Source organism: Mercenaria mercenaria, chromosome 3 (assembly GCF_021730395.1).
Source record: "Mercenaria mercenaria strain notata chromosome 3, MADL_Memer_1, whole genome shotgun sequence".
Classification (NCBI taxonomy): Eukaryota; Metazoa; Mollusca; class Bivalvia; order Venerida; family Veneridae; genus Mercenaria; species Mercenaria mercenaria.
In genome coordinates, this window is record NC_069363.1 from 26296744 (window position 1) to 26312215 (window position 15472).

Consider the following 15472-nt stretch of genomic DNA (forward strand, 5'->3'; position numbering starts at 1 on the left):
CTTGTGAACTTTGTCAGGCATGTTCAAGCTTAAAAAAATCTTCGCACGAATGACCAGCATAATAAAATGCATTTTCTGCTGCAAGACCCAGACTACTAGCTCAGTGGTATAGGTCACACTTAGATGTCAAAGATTGAAGGACTTTTTTCTTGTCAGATCTTTAAACTTATGGATGGATAGATATTGAAATAGTTTGACACAGTCACCATTATAAAACCATATGTAACATGCAAGACCCAGACTTTGAAGTTAAATGTTATGGTCACACTTTAAGGTCAAATATTTAGAGTCATTTTTTATATCTGGTCCATAACTTCTGCAGATGGATATTCCAGTAACTTAAGCAAACACTGGCCATAATCAGAGAGAAAGTGTCATGTTCATGACTCAGAGCTTAGGTCAAAGGACACTGTCATTATTAGACATCAAATATTTAAGTAAATATGCTCCTGAAAATATTTTCATAAGTGGACAGGACACAAATGTTATCTGGCTTGAGTTTTGAGTTGCAGCCCTTTGAAATTTTGCAGAATACAGTATATTGCCTGAGATAATATAAATCTTGTCCAGATGACTTCTCTTATTGTTTTATGTGGGGGCATATAGTGTTGCTGCTGTCTGTATGTATGCACGTATGTCTGTCCATATGTCCCGAAATCTTGTGTTTCCAACTCTTCCTACACTATTTGCCGGATTTGGTTCAAAATTTCACAGATGAACAGCTTTGATATGCAGATGACCATAAAGGAAGGAATTTTTTCTGTGACATTTTTACCGCAGTTATGGCCTTTTGATAGTTTTGCTATATAGAATATAGAGTAAAATCTTGTGAGTCCAACTCCGCCCACACTATTAGCTGGATTTGCTTCAAACTTTCACAGATGAACAACCTTGATGTGCAGATGACCATAAAGGACGGAATTTTTTCTGTGACTATTTTTCTGCAGTTATGGCCCTTTGATAGTTTTGCTATATAGAAAATAGAGAAAAATTATGTGTATCAAACAACTGATTTGCTTCCAACTTTCACTGATGAACAAGCTTAATGTGCACATGGCCATAAAGGAAGGAATTTTTTCTGTGATTATTTTTACTGCAGTTGTGGCCCTCTGATAGTTTTGCTATATAGAATATAGAGAAAATTCTTGTATGTCCAACTCTGAAAATGCTATTGAAAGGATATGCTTGAAAGTTTCACAGTTGAGACCTTCATGTGAAGATAACCATAAATAATAGACTTTTTTCTGTGGGTATGTTTTCTAGAATTATGGCCCTTTCTTAATTAAAACTTTGCTATTTAGAGGATTGCACAGTATGTGGGGACATCCGTGTCCTATGGACACAATTCTAGTTAGCATCAATATTTTGGGACAGTTTTGCATGTAAAAATGTTTCTCTGAAAATATTTTAACAAATGTTTTCAGTTCTCCACAAATGTTTGATATCATAAGATTACCTCACTTGGCAAGTTTCCTAACTCTGGCTTACATTTTAGCAAAATAATGCTAAAGGTTTTCTTTATAAGCTTTTTTGGGTGGAAGGGCTTTATGCAGTCGAGCATGCTGTCATTAGACAGTTGTTGTTAATTCTATGAATGTCTTCCATTAAATAGCTAACTGCCTGGGGCAGTCAGCAGATTTCACTCTCATATGCATATTTTGACCCTAGTTAAAAGTCAGTGGACACGTTTCTCAGTCAATTATTGGCCTAGTATTTGATTATAATCATCTAATTGATCAATTAGATGAGCAATTTGTAGTCACCAGTAGATGTGCTAAATACTAATTGGGGGACAAAAGATTTCTCTGGAGAAAAACCTTACTGCAATGACCATAAGAAAAGATCACGTCGTTGACAACATTTAGTATCATTAATTGTGATAACTGACAATTTAATCGCTTTACAAAATGCTGATACCCAGTAATATTGTCAAAATTAAAACCAAATATGTACACGAGCAGAAAATGGCAACATGTAGAACTACCTAAAAACTGTTTAATGAAAACTATTGGACAATAAACTTATACAAGAAGAATTGCAGGCGGACAATAAACTTGTACAATAAGAATTGCAGGCGGACAAAAAACTTGTACTATAAGAATTGCAGGCAAACAATAAACTTGTACCATAAGGATTGCAGACAGACAATAAACTTGTACTATAAGAATTGCAGGCGGACAATAAACTTGTACAATAAGAATTGCAGTCGGACAATAAACTTGTACCATAAGAATTGCAGGCGAACAATAAACTTGTACAATAAGAATTGCAGTCGGACAATAAACTTGTACAATAAGAATTGCAGGCTGACAATAAACTTTTACCATAAGAATTGCAGGCGGACAATAAACTTGTACCATAAGAATTGCAGGCGGACAATAAACTTGTACAATAAGAATTGCAGTTGGACAATAAACTTGTACCATAAGAATTGCAGGCGGACAATAAACATGTACCATAAGAATTGCAGGCGGACAATAGACTTGTACAATAAGAATTGCAGGCGGACAATAGACTTGTACAATAAGAATTGCAGGCGGACAATAGACTTGTACAATAAGAATTGCAGCGGACAAAGATTGTACAATAAAATTGCACGGACATAACTTGTACCATAAGAATTGCAGTCGGACAATAAACTTGTACAATAAGAATTGCAGTCGGACAATAAACTTGTACCATAAGAATTGCAGGCGGACAATAAACTTGTACAATAAGAATTGCAGGCTGACAATAAACTTGTACAATAAGAATTGCAGGCGGACAATAAACTTGTACAATAAGAATTGCAGGCGGACAATAGACTTGTACCATAAGAATTGCAGGCGGACAATAAACTTGTACAATAAGAATTGCAGGCGGACAATAGACTTGTACAATAAGAATTGCAGGTGGACAATAAACTAGTACCATAAGAATTGCAGGCGGACAATAAACTTGTACAATAATAATTGCAGTCGGACAATAAACTTGTACAATAAGAAGGCGGACAATAAACTTGTACAATAAGAATTGCAGGCGGACAATAAACTTGTACCATAAGAATTGCAGGAGGACAATAAACTTGTACAAAAAGAATTGCAGGTGGACAATAAACTTGTACAATAAGAATTGCAGGTGGACAATAAACTTGTACAATAAGAATTGCAGGCGGACAATAAACTTTTACCATAAGAATTGCAGGCAGACAATAAACTTGTACCATAAGAAAAGCAGGAGGACAATAAACTTGTACAAAAAGAATTGCAGGAGGACAATAAACTTTCTGGATAAATTGTCTAATATAAATGATATTTTTGCATCTATTTAGCTCACTTGAGCACAAAGTGTTCATGGTAAGCTTTAGGATCATTGAATATTCATTGACTGTATGTCATCCACAATTTCTTTGAAGAACCTCTTCTTCTCAAATACAAGGCCAGTTTCAACTATTTTTTCAGGAATGTTCCTCTGATAGTCTCCTTTCAAATTCTTTCAAATCTAGGTCATTCATGCAAAATTCTGGTTGCTTTGGTAACTGAAGGGAATCTTAGAAAATCTTCCTCTCAAAATTTCCTGTCCTGATTTCAAACTAATTTCAAAACAGTGTTTTGGGTGACCCTGTACCAGATTCCTTCAAGTCATGTTGATTTGTAAAAACATGGCCACCTTGGGGATGACTAAAACTTTAAAAATATTCTCTTATAAAACAGCAAGCCTGGTTTTAAAATAACCTCATACAAATGCTCTACCATTAATACCTTCAAGCCATGTTGATTTGTACAAAATATGGCCTCCAGGAGTTAGTTTTCTCTTATGGATATATGGAAAACTTAAAGAAAAATCCTCTTAAGAAGCTGCTGGTCTGATTTCAAAATAATGTTACAGCAAGTTCTTTTGGTGACCTTGTACAAACTCATTATAAAACTGTTTTTATTTGTCAGAAAACATAGCTGCTATGTGGCAGAGCTAGTTTTCAGTATACTGCTATTTTTTCCCAATAATAGAATTTCCTCAAACTTCAGATATTGAAGGACAGTCATCTAAGAAACAAAAATATGCAATAAAAATCATAGGTCACCGTATCGAAAAAGAGTTATCTGCCCTTGAAAACGGCATTTTTTGGCAGATAAATAATTGTCCTTCAATATCCAAAGTTTGAAGAAATTCTATTTATTGGGAAAAATTTTGCCCCGAATTCTAGCGTACGTCCTTAAATATGGCCGTAGTGCAAACTTCTGAGAATCTTCATGTAAGCAGCTGCAAGCTTGATTTCATAATAATTTTATGCAAATATTTCTTAGTTGACACTCTTATCAAAAGTTTTCAACCATTTTGTGAATCTCAGATGGGAGACCGAGGGCAGTCATGACCCTCTTGTTTGGTATTGTTTGGGCAGTATTCCATAATAGAAGCTTTAAATCTATATGGAATAAACAAAAAACATGCATATTTATTGGAGAAAAAAGGTTGTTTATATTGGAATTCTTGCATCTGTCACTTATTTTTTACTTGTTAGTAGTTATTTTTCATCTTACTTTGCCAGTGTTTTTCAGTTGTATTCAGTTTAAACTTCTAAATGAGGTTTGATTTACAAATTTTCTGTTATATAGTCAGAATATTGTTCAAATTCAGTGTTTTGAATTTTGACATCTTTGATTATACCCCCACCAAACATGTTTGAGGGGGGTATATAGGAGTCAGTTTTGTCACGTCCCGTCGCGTCCCAAAATCTATTATCTCAGTTATTACCAAATGGATTTGATTCAAACTTAAAATACATGTTCCACCTTATCACCCACATCATGTGACACAAGGTGCATAACTCTTGACACCAAGTTTTCATGAATTATGCCCCCTTTTACTTAGAATTTAAGGTTAATTTTGTTGTATTTTCACTATATCTCAGTTATTACTAAATGGATTTGATTCAAACTTAAAATAGGTGTTCCACCTCATCACCCACATCATGTGACATAAGGTGCATAACTCTGACACCATTTTTTTTTTTTATGAACTATGCCCCTTTTTACTTAGAATTTAAGGTTGATTTTGATGTATTTTCACTTTATCTCAGTTACTACTGAATGGATTTGATTCAAACTTAAAATAGATGTTCCACGTCATCACCCACATCATGTGCCCACATCATGTGACACAAGGTGCATAACTCTGACACCAAGTTTTCATGAATTATGTCCCCTTTTACTTAGAATTTAAGGTTAATTTTGTTGTATTTTCACTATATCTCAGTTATTAATCCCCCGCCGTGGTGGAGGGATTATAGGAATGGTCTGCGTCCGTCCTTCCGTCCGTAACAAATTCGTGTCCGGTCCATATCTCCTAAACCCCTTGAAGGATTTTCATGAAACTTGGGTCAAATGATCACCTCATCAAGACGATGTGCAGAACCCACGAGTCAGCCTTGTCGGTTCAAGGTCAAGGTCACAACTCAAGGTCAAAGGTTTGAGCCTGCCATTTTGTGTCCGCTCTATATCTCCTAAACCCCTTGAAGGAATTTTATAAAACTTGGGTCAAATGATCACCTCATCAAGACGATGTGCAGAACCCATGAGTCAGCCATGCCGGCTCAAGGTCAAGGTCACAACTCAAGGTCAAAGGTTTGAGCCTTCCATTTTGTGTCCGCTCTATATCTCTTAAACCCCTTGAAGGAATTTTATAAAACTTGGGTCAAATGATCAACTCATCAAGACGATGTGCAGAACCCATGAGTCAGTAATGCCGGCTCAAGGTCAAGGTCACAACTTAGGGTCAAACGTTTGAACCTTCCATTTTGTGTCCACTCTATATCTCCTAAACCCCTTGAAGGATTTTCATCAAACTTGGGTCAAACGATCACCTCATCAAGGCGATATGCAGAACTTATGAGTCAGCCATGTCAGCTCAAGGTCAAGGTCACAACTGAAGGTCAAAGGTTTGAGCCTTCCATTTCGTGTCCACTCTATATCTCCTAAACCCCTTGAAGGAATTTTATAAAACCTGGGTCAAATGATTACCTCATCAAGACGATGTGCAGAAATTATGAGTCAACCATGCCAGCTCAAGGTCAAGGTCACAACTAAGTGTCGAAGGTTTGAGCCTTCCATTTGGTGTCCACTCTGTATCTCCTTAACCCCTTGAAGGGTTTTCATCAAACTTTGGTCAGATCACCTCATCAAGAACTCATGAGTCAGCCATGTCAACTCAAGGTCAAGGTCACAACTGAAGGTCAAAGGTTTCAGCTCTGTATCTCCTAAACCCCTTGAAGGATTTTCATGAAACTTTGGTCAAATGATCACCTCATCAAGAGGTTGTGCAGAATTCATGAGTCAGCCGTGTCAGTTCAAGGTCAAGGTCACAGCTAAAATCAAAGGTTTTACCCTTTCACTATCCATAGCAGTGGCGGGGGATTTAGCTGTCTTTCAGACTGCCTTGTTACTAAATGGATTTGATTCAAACTTAAAATAGTTGTTCCACCTGACATCACCCAGATGATGTGACATAAGGTGCTTAACTCTGACATAATTTTTTTATGAATTATGTCCCCTTTTACTTTAAATTTAAGGTTGATTTTGATGTATTTTCACTATATCTCAATTATTACAAAATGGATTTGATTCAAACTTAAAATAGATGTTCCACCTCATCACCCACATCATGTGACACAAGGTGCATAACTCTGACACCAATTTTTCATGAATTATGCCCCATTTTACTTAGAATTTAAGGTTAATTTTGATGTATTTTCACTATATCTCAATTACTACTGAATGTATTTGATTCAGACTTAGAATTTAAGGTTAATTTTGATGTATTTTCACTATATCTCAATTACTACTGAATGGATTTGATTCAGACTTAAAATAGATGTTCCACCTCATCACCCACATCATGTGACACAAGGTGCATAACTCTGACACTATTTTTCTTGAATTCTGTCCCCTTTTACCTAGAATTTAAGGTTAATTTTGATGTATTTTCACTATATCTCATTCTGATTGGCTTAGAGCCAAAGGGAAGTAACCTTTTTTTAACCTTTGTACTGAGTTTTTTCCCCTTAAATTCCAGGAATTAGTCTATTTTTAGAAATCCTATTTTTAGATTTTCAATATTTTAGGTATTTTTCTAACTTTTTTTATTATAAGTCCTATTTAAAAAGTAAAAACATTTTTCCGTGGTAACATGGGTCGGTAAGACACTTTTTTATGCCCCCGAAGGGAGGCATATAGTTTTTGAACCATCTGTCAGTCTGTCAGTCTGTCGGTCTGTCAGTCTGTCCGCAATTTTCGTGTCCGGTCCATATCTTTGTCATCGATGGATGGATTTTCAAATAACTTGGCATGAATGTGTACCACACTAAGACGACGTGTCGCGCGAAAGACCCAGGTCCGTAGCTCAAAGGTCAAGGTCACACTTAGACGTTAAAGGTCATTTTTCATGATAGTTGGGCGTGTCCGGTCCATATCTTTGTCATCCATGGATGGATTTTCAAATAACTTGGCATGAATGTGTACCACAGTAAGACGACGTGTCGCGTGCAAGACCCAGGTCCGTAGCTCAAAGGTCAAGGTCACACTTAGACATTAAAGGTCATTTTTCATGATAGTGCATTCGTGTCCGGTCCATATCTTTGTCATCCATGGATGGATTTTCAAATAACTTGGCATAAATGTGTACCACAGTAAGACGACGTGTCGTGCGCAAGACCCAGGTCCGTAGCTCAAAGTTCAAGGTCACACTTAGACGTTAAAGGTCATATTTCAACATAGTGCATTGATGGGCGTGTCCGGTCCATATCTTTGTCATTCATGCTTGGATTTTAAAAATATTGGGCATGGATGTGTACCACAGTAAGACGACGTGTCGCGCGCAAGACCCAGGTCTGTAGGTCAAAGGTCCTAAACTCTAACATTGGCCATAACTATTCATTCAAAGTGCCATCGGGGGCATGTGTCATCCTATGGAGACAGCTCTTGTTGTATTCACTTTTAGTGTATCTCTAATATTAGAGATTTAATATATTTACTAGTATTACTATACTAGTATTATACTAGTATTACTTATATGTGGAAGCCCAGGATGAAGTACTCCAAAGTATTTTTAAGATTCCTTATGGTTGCCATTCTTCTGTGACAAGACCATATGGTGGGGGTATGAGTCACTTCTGTGACAGTTCTAGTTCTTATTGTAATGCTGATAATATCAGCGACATGAATATATAATAATGGTACTTTTACACTTACCAGTATTTCTGCAGTTATAACTTTTCATTCTCTATATGGAATTGAGAATTTTGTAAACATTTTCATTTCAGATGTTACCTTTTTGATTCAAATGCATTTCTGATAATGGATCCAGACTTCTTACTTGCAAGTGACCTGGATGAGAGTAAATATGAGAGAGTACAGCTGGGAGAAAAAGAGGGGGAGGTGATGAAAGATCTGGTCTACAAACATGCATTTATACGTAGGACAGAGAAAGTAGATTTCCAAGGGTCATGTAGAATTACACCAGAGGAGCCAAAGGTTTGTGCAGTTTTATTTCTTTTTGTGACCCTCCCCCACCAAACCCACCCCACACTTTTAAAATATTACATTAGCACTTAGATTTGCCATTGCCCATATGTACATCTAGATGTGTGCCCATCTGTGCATCCATCTGAATCTTTGTCATGCATACCTCTGAAGTATTTTACCTTGAGTCATTGGCATCATCGGATTGTTGCTCAGCGTAAGAAATAGAACACAGTCCTGGGCTTTTGTTTTGGGATTTTACTTAGTATGATCAGAGTTATGGCCATTGTCAGTCAAACATAGGCATAAAGGCCTTAGAAGTTTGTGTTGCATGTATCTCAAAATTTATTTGGCCTAGAGTCATGAAACGTTACAGGATTGTTGTTTAGCATGTGAAGTTTTACAGCTTGGGTTTTATTTGGGATTTTATAATATGCATAAAAGGCTTAAACTTTTGTGTCGCACATATATCAAAAAGTATTTGACCTAGAGTCAAAAAACCATATAGGAATATTATTCAGCATTATAATATTGTGAAAACATTTTAGCCATTTCAAGATGAATACTATCAGTATTTCGAGGTACCGCAACCCAGTTTTGAGACTCAGAATCATGTAATGAATAATTATTATATTGTTAGAATAGTTAGAAAAAAATTAAAATAATGCTTTTCTACATATAATTAACCAGATTAGTTTAACATGAATTGAACAATTCAAACTGAACAGTCAGAGGGCTTTGTTTTCAAGTACCTGCCAATTCCTGTTGGTATGTGTTTGGGGGAGGGGGAGGGGGGAGGGGTGGGTACTGTATGTGCGGGAGATGAAGATTTACAATGAACATTCAGTTACTTTAACAGTAAATATCTCTTTTATTGAGGTCATATTCACTTTTTAACCACACAGAGAGGATGTTTCAGACAAGAATGCAATATTCATTTGACTCAATACTTTGTTAGTCCCCTACTGGTTGAAAACCAGTTTCGGGGACTATAGGAATGCACTTTTCCGTCATTCCGTCTGTCCGTCTGTCCGTCCGAGCTCACATTTGCATACTTAGGTGGCTATAGGAACAATAGGTAACTGTACTTTTTCTTTGATGTCATTCATTCCGTAAGGCTTTTATGTGGCTATTTTTCTCTTACGTGGCTAAAAGAACAATAGAGAGAACAAAAGAGTAGCCACATAAGTATCCATATGTAGGAACGTCCGTCCGTCCATCCGCAATTTCGTGTCTGGTCCATAACTCTGTCATCCATGAAGTGATTTTTATACGCCCGTTTGAAAATACGGGACGTATTATGGGAACGCCCCTGGCGGGCGGATGGGCGGGCGGGCGGGCGGCGTCCACAGACCTTGTCCGGAGCATATCTTCGACATGCATGGAGGGATTTTGATGAAACTTGGCACAGTTGTTCACCATCATGAGACGGAGTGTCATGCGCAAGAACCAGGTCCCTAGGTCTAAGGTCAAGGTCACACTTAGAGGTCAAAGGTCAAATTCAAGTATGACTTTGTCCGGAGCATATCTTCTTCATGCATAGAGAGATTTTGATGAAAGTTGGCACAATTGTTTATCATCATGAGACGGAGTGTCATGCGCAAGAACAAGGTCCTTAGGTCTAAGGTCAAGGTCACACTTAGAGGTCAAAGGATACAAGAATGAAAACTTTGTCCGGAGCATATCTTCTTCATGCATAGAGGGATTTTGATGAAAGTTGGCACAATTGTTCATCATCATGAGACGGAGTGTCATGCACAAGAACCAGGTCCCAAGGTCTAAGGTCAAGGTCACACTTAGAGGTCAAAGGATACAAGAATGAAAACTTTGTCCGGAGCATTTCTTCTTCATGCATGGAGGGATTTTGATATAACTTGGCACAAATGTTCACCACCACAAGACGGAGTGTCATGCGCAAGAACCAGGTCCCTAGGTCTAAGGTCAAGGTCACACTTAGAGGCCAAAGGTCAGATACAAAAATGACTGTCCAAAGCATTTCTTCTTCATGCATAGAGGGATTTTGATGTAACTTGGCACAATTATACACCATCATGAGACGAAGTGTCATGCGCAGTTCCCTTCTTTAGAATTACTTCCCTTTGTTGTTACTATAAATAGCTTATATTGTAACTTTTTCATTACTAGACGTAGGGAAAAATCGAGACCACTTTTCTGTAGTACAACATGCATGTTACATCCAATTTTGAGGTGTATTTTGACCAATCTCTACCTGGTAAGGATTTTTGTGTGGACTTACAATTATTTTTTTTTGGAACATTTTTTTTTTTTTTAAAGATTAACTTCCCTTAGTTGTTACTATAAATAACTTATATTGTAACTTTTCTATAATTGACTGTAGGGAAAAACCAAGACCACTTTTCTGTGGTACAACATAGTTGTTACTTTCTAATTTTAGGTGTATTTTAAGGTATCTCTACCTGGTAAGGAGTTTTTTTTGTGGACTTAGAAAAACAAAAGAATTACAATGATTACTAAACAACCACAAAATTAAAATTACATCTGCAAATACAGGTGCTAGAGTAAAGAAATTTGCTGTGACGGGCGTATATTGTGACATTCTGGCACTCTTGTAATATTACTGGGCACAAATGTTCCCCATGATGAGACGATGTGTCATGCGCAAAACCCGGACCCCTAGCTCAAAGGTCAAGGTCACAATTTGAGGTCAAAGGTCAACAGGGCTTTTTTCCTATCCGGTCCACAACTCTCCCATCCTTGAAGGGATTTTAGTATTACTTGGCACAAATGTTCCCCATGATGAGATGACGTGTCATGTGCAAATCCCGGACCCCAAGCTCAAAGGTCAAGGTCACAATTGGAGGTCAAAGGTCAACAGGGCTTTTTTCCTGTCCGGTCCATAACTCTCCCATCCATGAAGAGATTTTAATATTACTCGGCACAAATGTTCCCCATGAGGAGACGACGTGTCATGCGCAAAACCTGGACCCCTAGCTTAAAGGTCAAGGTCACAATTGGAGGTCAAAGGTCAACAAGGCTTTTTTCCTGTCCGATCCATAACTCTCCCATCCGTGAAGGGATTTTAATATTACTTGGCACAAATGTACCTCATAATAAGACGATGTGTCATGCAGAACTTTCAGACCCCTAGCTCAGAGGTCAAGGTCACATGTTAACATAGCATGAACAGGGTCTGTTTCGTGTCCGGTCCATAACTCTGACATTCATTAAGGGATTTTAATATCACTTAGCACAAGTGTTCCCCATGATGAGATGACTTGTCATGCGCAAATCCCGGACCCTAGCTTAAAGGTCAAGGTCACAATTGGGGGTCAAAGGTCAACAGAGTTCTTTTCCTGTCCCGTCCATAACTCTGCCATCCATGAAGGGATTTTTATATTACTTGGCACAAATGTTCCCCGTGATGAGACAACATGTCATGCGCAAAGCCCAGACCCTTAGCTCAAAGGTCAAGGTCACAGTTGGAGATCAAAGGTCAATAAGGTTTTTTCCCTGTCCGATCCAGAACTCTGTCATCCATCAAGGGATTACAATATTACTTGGCGTAAATGTTCCCCATGATGAGACGTGTCATGCGCAACACCCAGTACCCTAGCTTAAAGGTCAAGGTCACACTTTGAGATCAAAGGTCAAGAGGATTTTTTTCCTGTCCGGTCTATAACTTTGTCATGCAAAGCAGGATTTAGATATCAGTTGGCACAAATATTCCCTTGGATGAGACAACATGTCATGTGCAAGAACCAGGTCCCTAGGTCTAAGGTCAAGGTCATATTTAGAGGTCAAAGGTCAAATTCAAGAATGACTTTGTACGGAACATTTCTTCTTCATGCATGGAGGGATTTTGATGTAACTTGGACCAAATGTTCACCACCATGAGGCACCCTTGTTTCTAGAATTACGTCCCTTTGTTTTACTATAAATAGATTTTTTTGTAACTTTTTTATTACTGGTGTAGAGAAAAATCGAGACCACTTTTCTGTGGTACAGCATGCATGTTACATCCAATTTTTAGGTGTATTTTGACCTATCTCTACCTGGTAAAGAGTTTCTTGTGGACTTATATTATATAGATTTTTTTTTTTTTTTTTTTTTAAAGATTAATTTCCCTTTGTTGTTACTATAAATAAAATACATGATAACATTTTTATAATCAGCCAAAAAAATTCAATATGAAAACAATTGTGGGTTTTTATATATGCACATTTTAATCCAAGTGTGTTGTTATAACATATTGTATATGTAGTACAATATTGTTTATACATCATTGACAGATATCAGTTCATTATGTTATACTGCAGTAGAGAAAATTAGGTGCCTTCCAGTAGGGGACTTTGTATTGCATGGCAATACTTCATTCACTTGTTTTTTTATGCCCTCCTTCAAAAATACAGGAAACATTAGCTGGTATTCCAAAGAACCCTGAGGAACAAGATGATTATATCAGGAACAAAGGTCCTATTCCGAAATTTAACAACGAGTTTGGATGCATTCAAGATGTGGTGGGATATTCTGTCAATGAAACAGCATTAGGTATGTGTATTTTAAGAAATTACATTTTGTTTACATTGCATTTACATTGCAGCTTTTACTAAATGCAGAAATGGTAGTTAGCAATGCTTTTACTAAAAGATATAAACTGTAACAAAAATGTCACAGTGTCATTTATAAGAAGTATTACACTTTTAAAAGTTATTCCTTGCTCATTATCCCCATACTGAAAGGGGAAGAGGATACAGTAATGATCTCTGTCTGTTTGTGTGTCTGTCACTTTCTGTTCAGAGTGTAACACCAAAGCTTTTATAGGGATTTTGATTAAACTTCACATAGTGACAGAGGCTATTGAGAGGTAGTATAGTGTGCAGTAACCACTACTCTACCTTGCTTATTTATTGTTTTGTCAGTTATACTCCAAGATACACAGAATATGAGAGCTATATTCAAGTAACCCTTGTCCACCAGTCTGTCCATCCATCATATCAGCTCCATATTTTCTGAGCTGCATATAGAACTAGACTCTATTGTTACCTTCATCAAGATAATGTGCAGAGTGCACAATCCAGATCAATATGTATAACGACAAGCTCACTGGAGGTCAAAGGTAAAAAGAGCTTAACTTTGTGTCCGCTCCATTTTGTCTACTGACATTAGAATATGGTGACCAGCTGTAGATATTGAGAATTATTACTTTTAGTTCTCGTACATATTTGAAACATTTTTAAAAACCCATTATAAACAAATAAGCTGATGACTATTTCAGGTCCCAGCAGGATGGTGACTGGTAATGTATCAGGTCCTTGTATGTCTGGGTTCTATTATGTGACAACTTTACCGAAGACCAATCTGTACCTGCTGGTTATAGAGAACTGGAAACAATACAGAGAATCTCTCTTCTATAACTTCAATTGTAAAATTACTAGAAGGTATGTGATAAAAACTAATTGCCTGCAAAAAAGACAATTACCAATGCTGTGAATTTTAATAGATTTCATGGTTGTATCAGTTCACAAAATTTAATCCCAACAAACAAACTGTTAGGTGGGGGAGACATATTGTTTTTGCCTTTGCCGTCTGTCCGTCCATCCGCATTAAGCTTGTCCGGCTTTCTCAGGTCAAACTGCTGGCCAGATTTCGACAAAACTTCACAGGAGTGATCAGTACCAAGCCTAGTTGAGCATATTGCCAGCATGTTCCACTTGGTTGCACAAAATGGCTGCCAGAGCTAAAAATAGAAAAATCTTGTCCGGCTTTCACAGGTCAAACTGCTGGCGGGATTTCGACGAAACTTCACAGGAGTGATCGATACCAAGCCTAGTTTTGCATTTTGCTGGCACATTCCGCTTCGCTGCACAAAATGGCCACCAGAGCTAAAAATAGAAAAATCTTGTCTGGCTTGTCAAACTGCTGGACAGATTTCGATGAAACTCCACAGGAGTGATCAGTACCAAGTCTAGTTGTGCATATCGCCAACACATTCTGCTTCGCTGCACAAAATGGCCGCCAGAGCTAAAGACATACATAGGGGGGAGACATATGTTTTTGTGACAAAAACACCTTCTAGTTTTCACATTTGTGTAACCTTCAGTTGTTGAAATCTATGAAATCATCTCCCCACAGATAAGCTGTTTTGGCCAAAGCAACGAAATTTCATACCCTTGAAATTAAATGATTTCACATTATATGCAGTAAGTATGGTACTCAATATTATGTAGTGGTTGTCTGTTCATAGGTTGCTAATATTCTGTCATTCCTTTTGCATGAACTCTGAAAAGTACATTCATTTGTTATATATACATTATATTTCCTTTCCATTTGTTAAAAAGTTCTTTTTATAATTTGCACATATTTTGTTGTATTTAATATTAGAATCTGCTTCCCAGTGATTCTGTTCAGACAAAACAACTACAGTGTCATCTTAGGAATGTTGGGTGTCTTAGTGTAAGTGAAAGATTTTCACATGTGTGAATGGTAGCATATATTTTGGTGATAATACAGAGGATACTCATTTGTTTCAGTGTTACAGTTAGCAAACTTCATATGATAATTGTCTGTCATCAGCTGATGACCCCTGTTGTTCCTGTATTCAGTAGTTGACCTTATCATTTTGGGGTTCAGTAGGTCTAAAGTCTAGGAAAAAGTAACTTCTAGACTGAAAATGGTTTGGTCTAAATAATTAAAGAATGCTTTGGCTGACATCTTCTTAGGATAACTGCCAGTAGTCATTACTCATTAGTTAACACTGATGTTCTTAAGGTTACAGTATACAAAATTACATTCCAACATCCCTCCAACAGGCCATCCTGTGGGAAAACTGTACCTCTTAAGATCAACTTGTACGTTACATTTATCATGCCTGTTTATGAATATAAACAGAATGCTCAGAATGGAATATTGATTGCCATATTTGTACTCTTTTATTATGAAAATAAATGTGTAAACAGTTTTATTTCCCGTGATACTATAAGTACATGAATATTACATAA

At 37.2% G+C, this 15472-nt stretch overlaps 1 protein-coding gene across 1 annotated transcript in view; it reads left to right on the forward strand.

Annotated features, from left to right (window-relative positions):
- The window catches only part of LOC123525229 (voltage-dependent calcium channel subunit alpha-2/delta-3-like), a 93685-nt gene that overhangs the window by 75121 nt on the left and 3092 nt on the right, over positions 1-15472 (forward strand). Inside the window, exons 19-21 of the mRNA XM_045304099.2 lie at positions 8294-8504; positions 12884-13022; positions 13750-13912. Of these exons, the coding sequence (XP_045160034.1) occupies positions 8294-8504; positions 12884-13022; positions 13750-13912 (513 nt within the window). The remainder of the gene's footprint in view (positions 1-8293; positions 8505-12883; positions 13023-13749; positions 13913-15472) is intronic.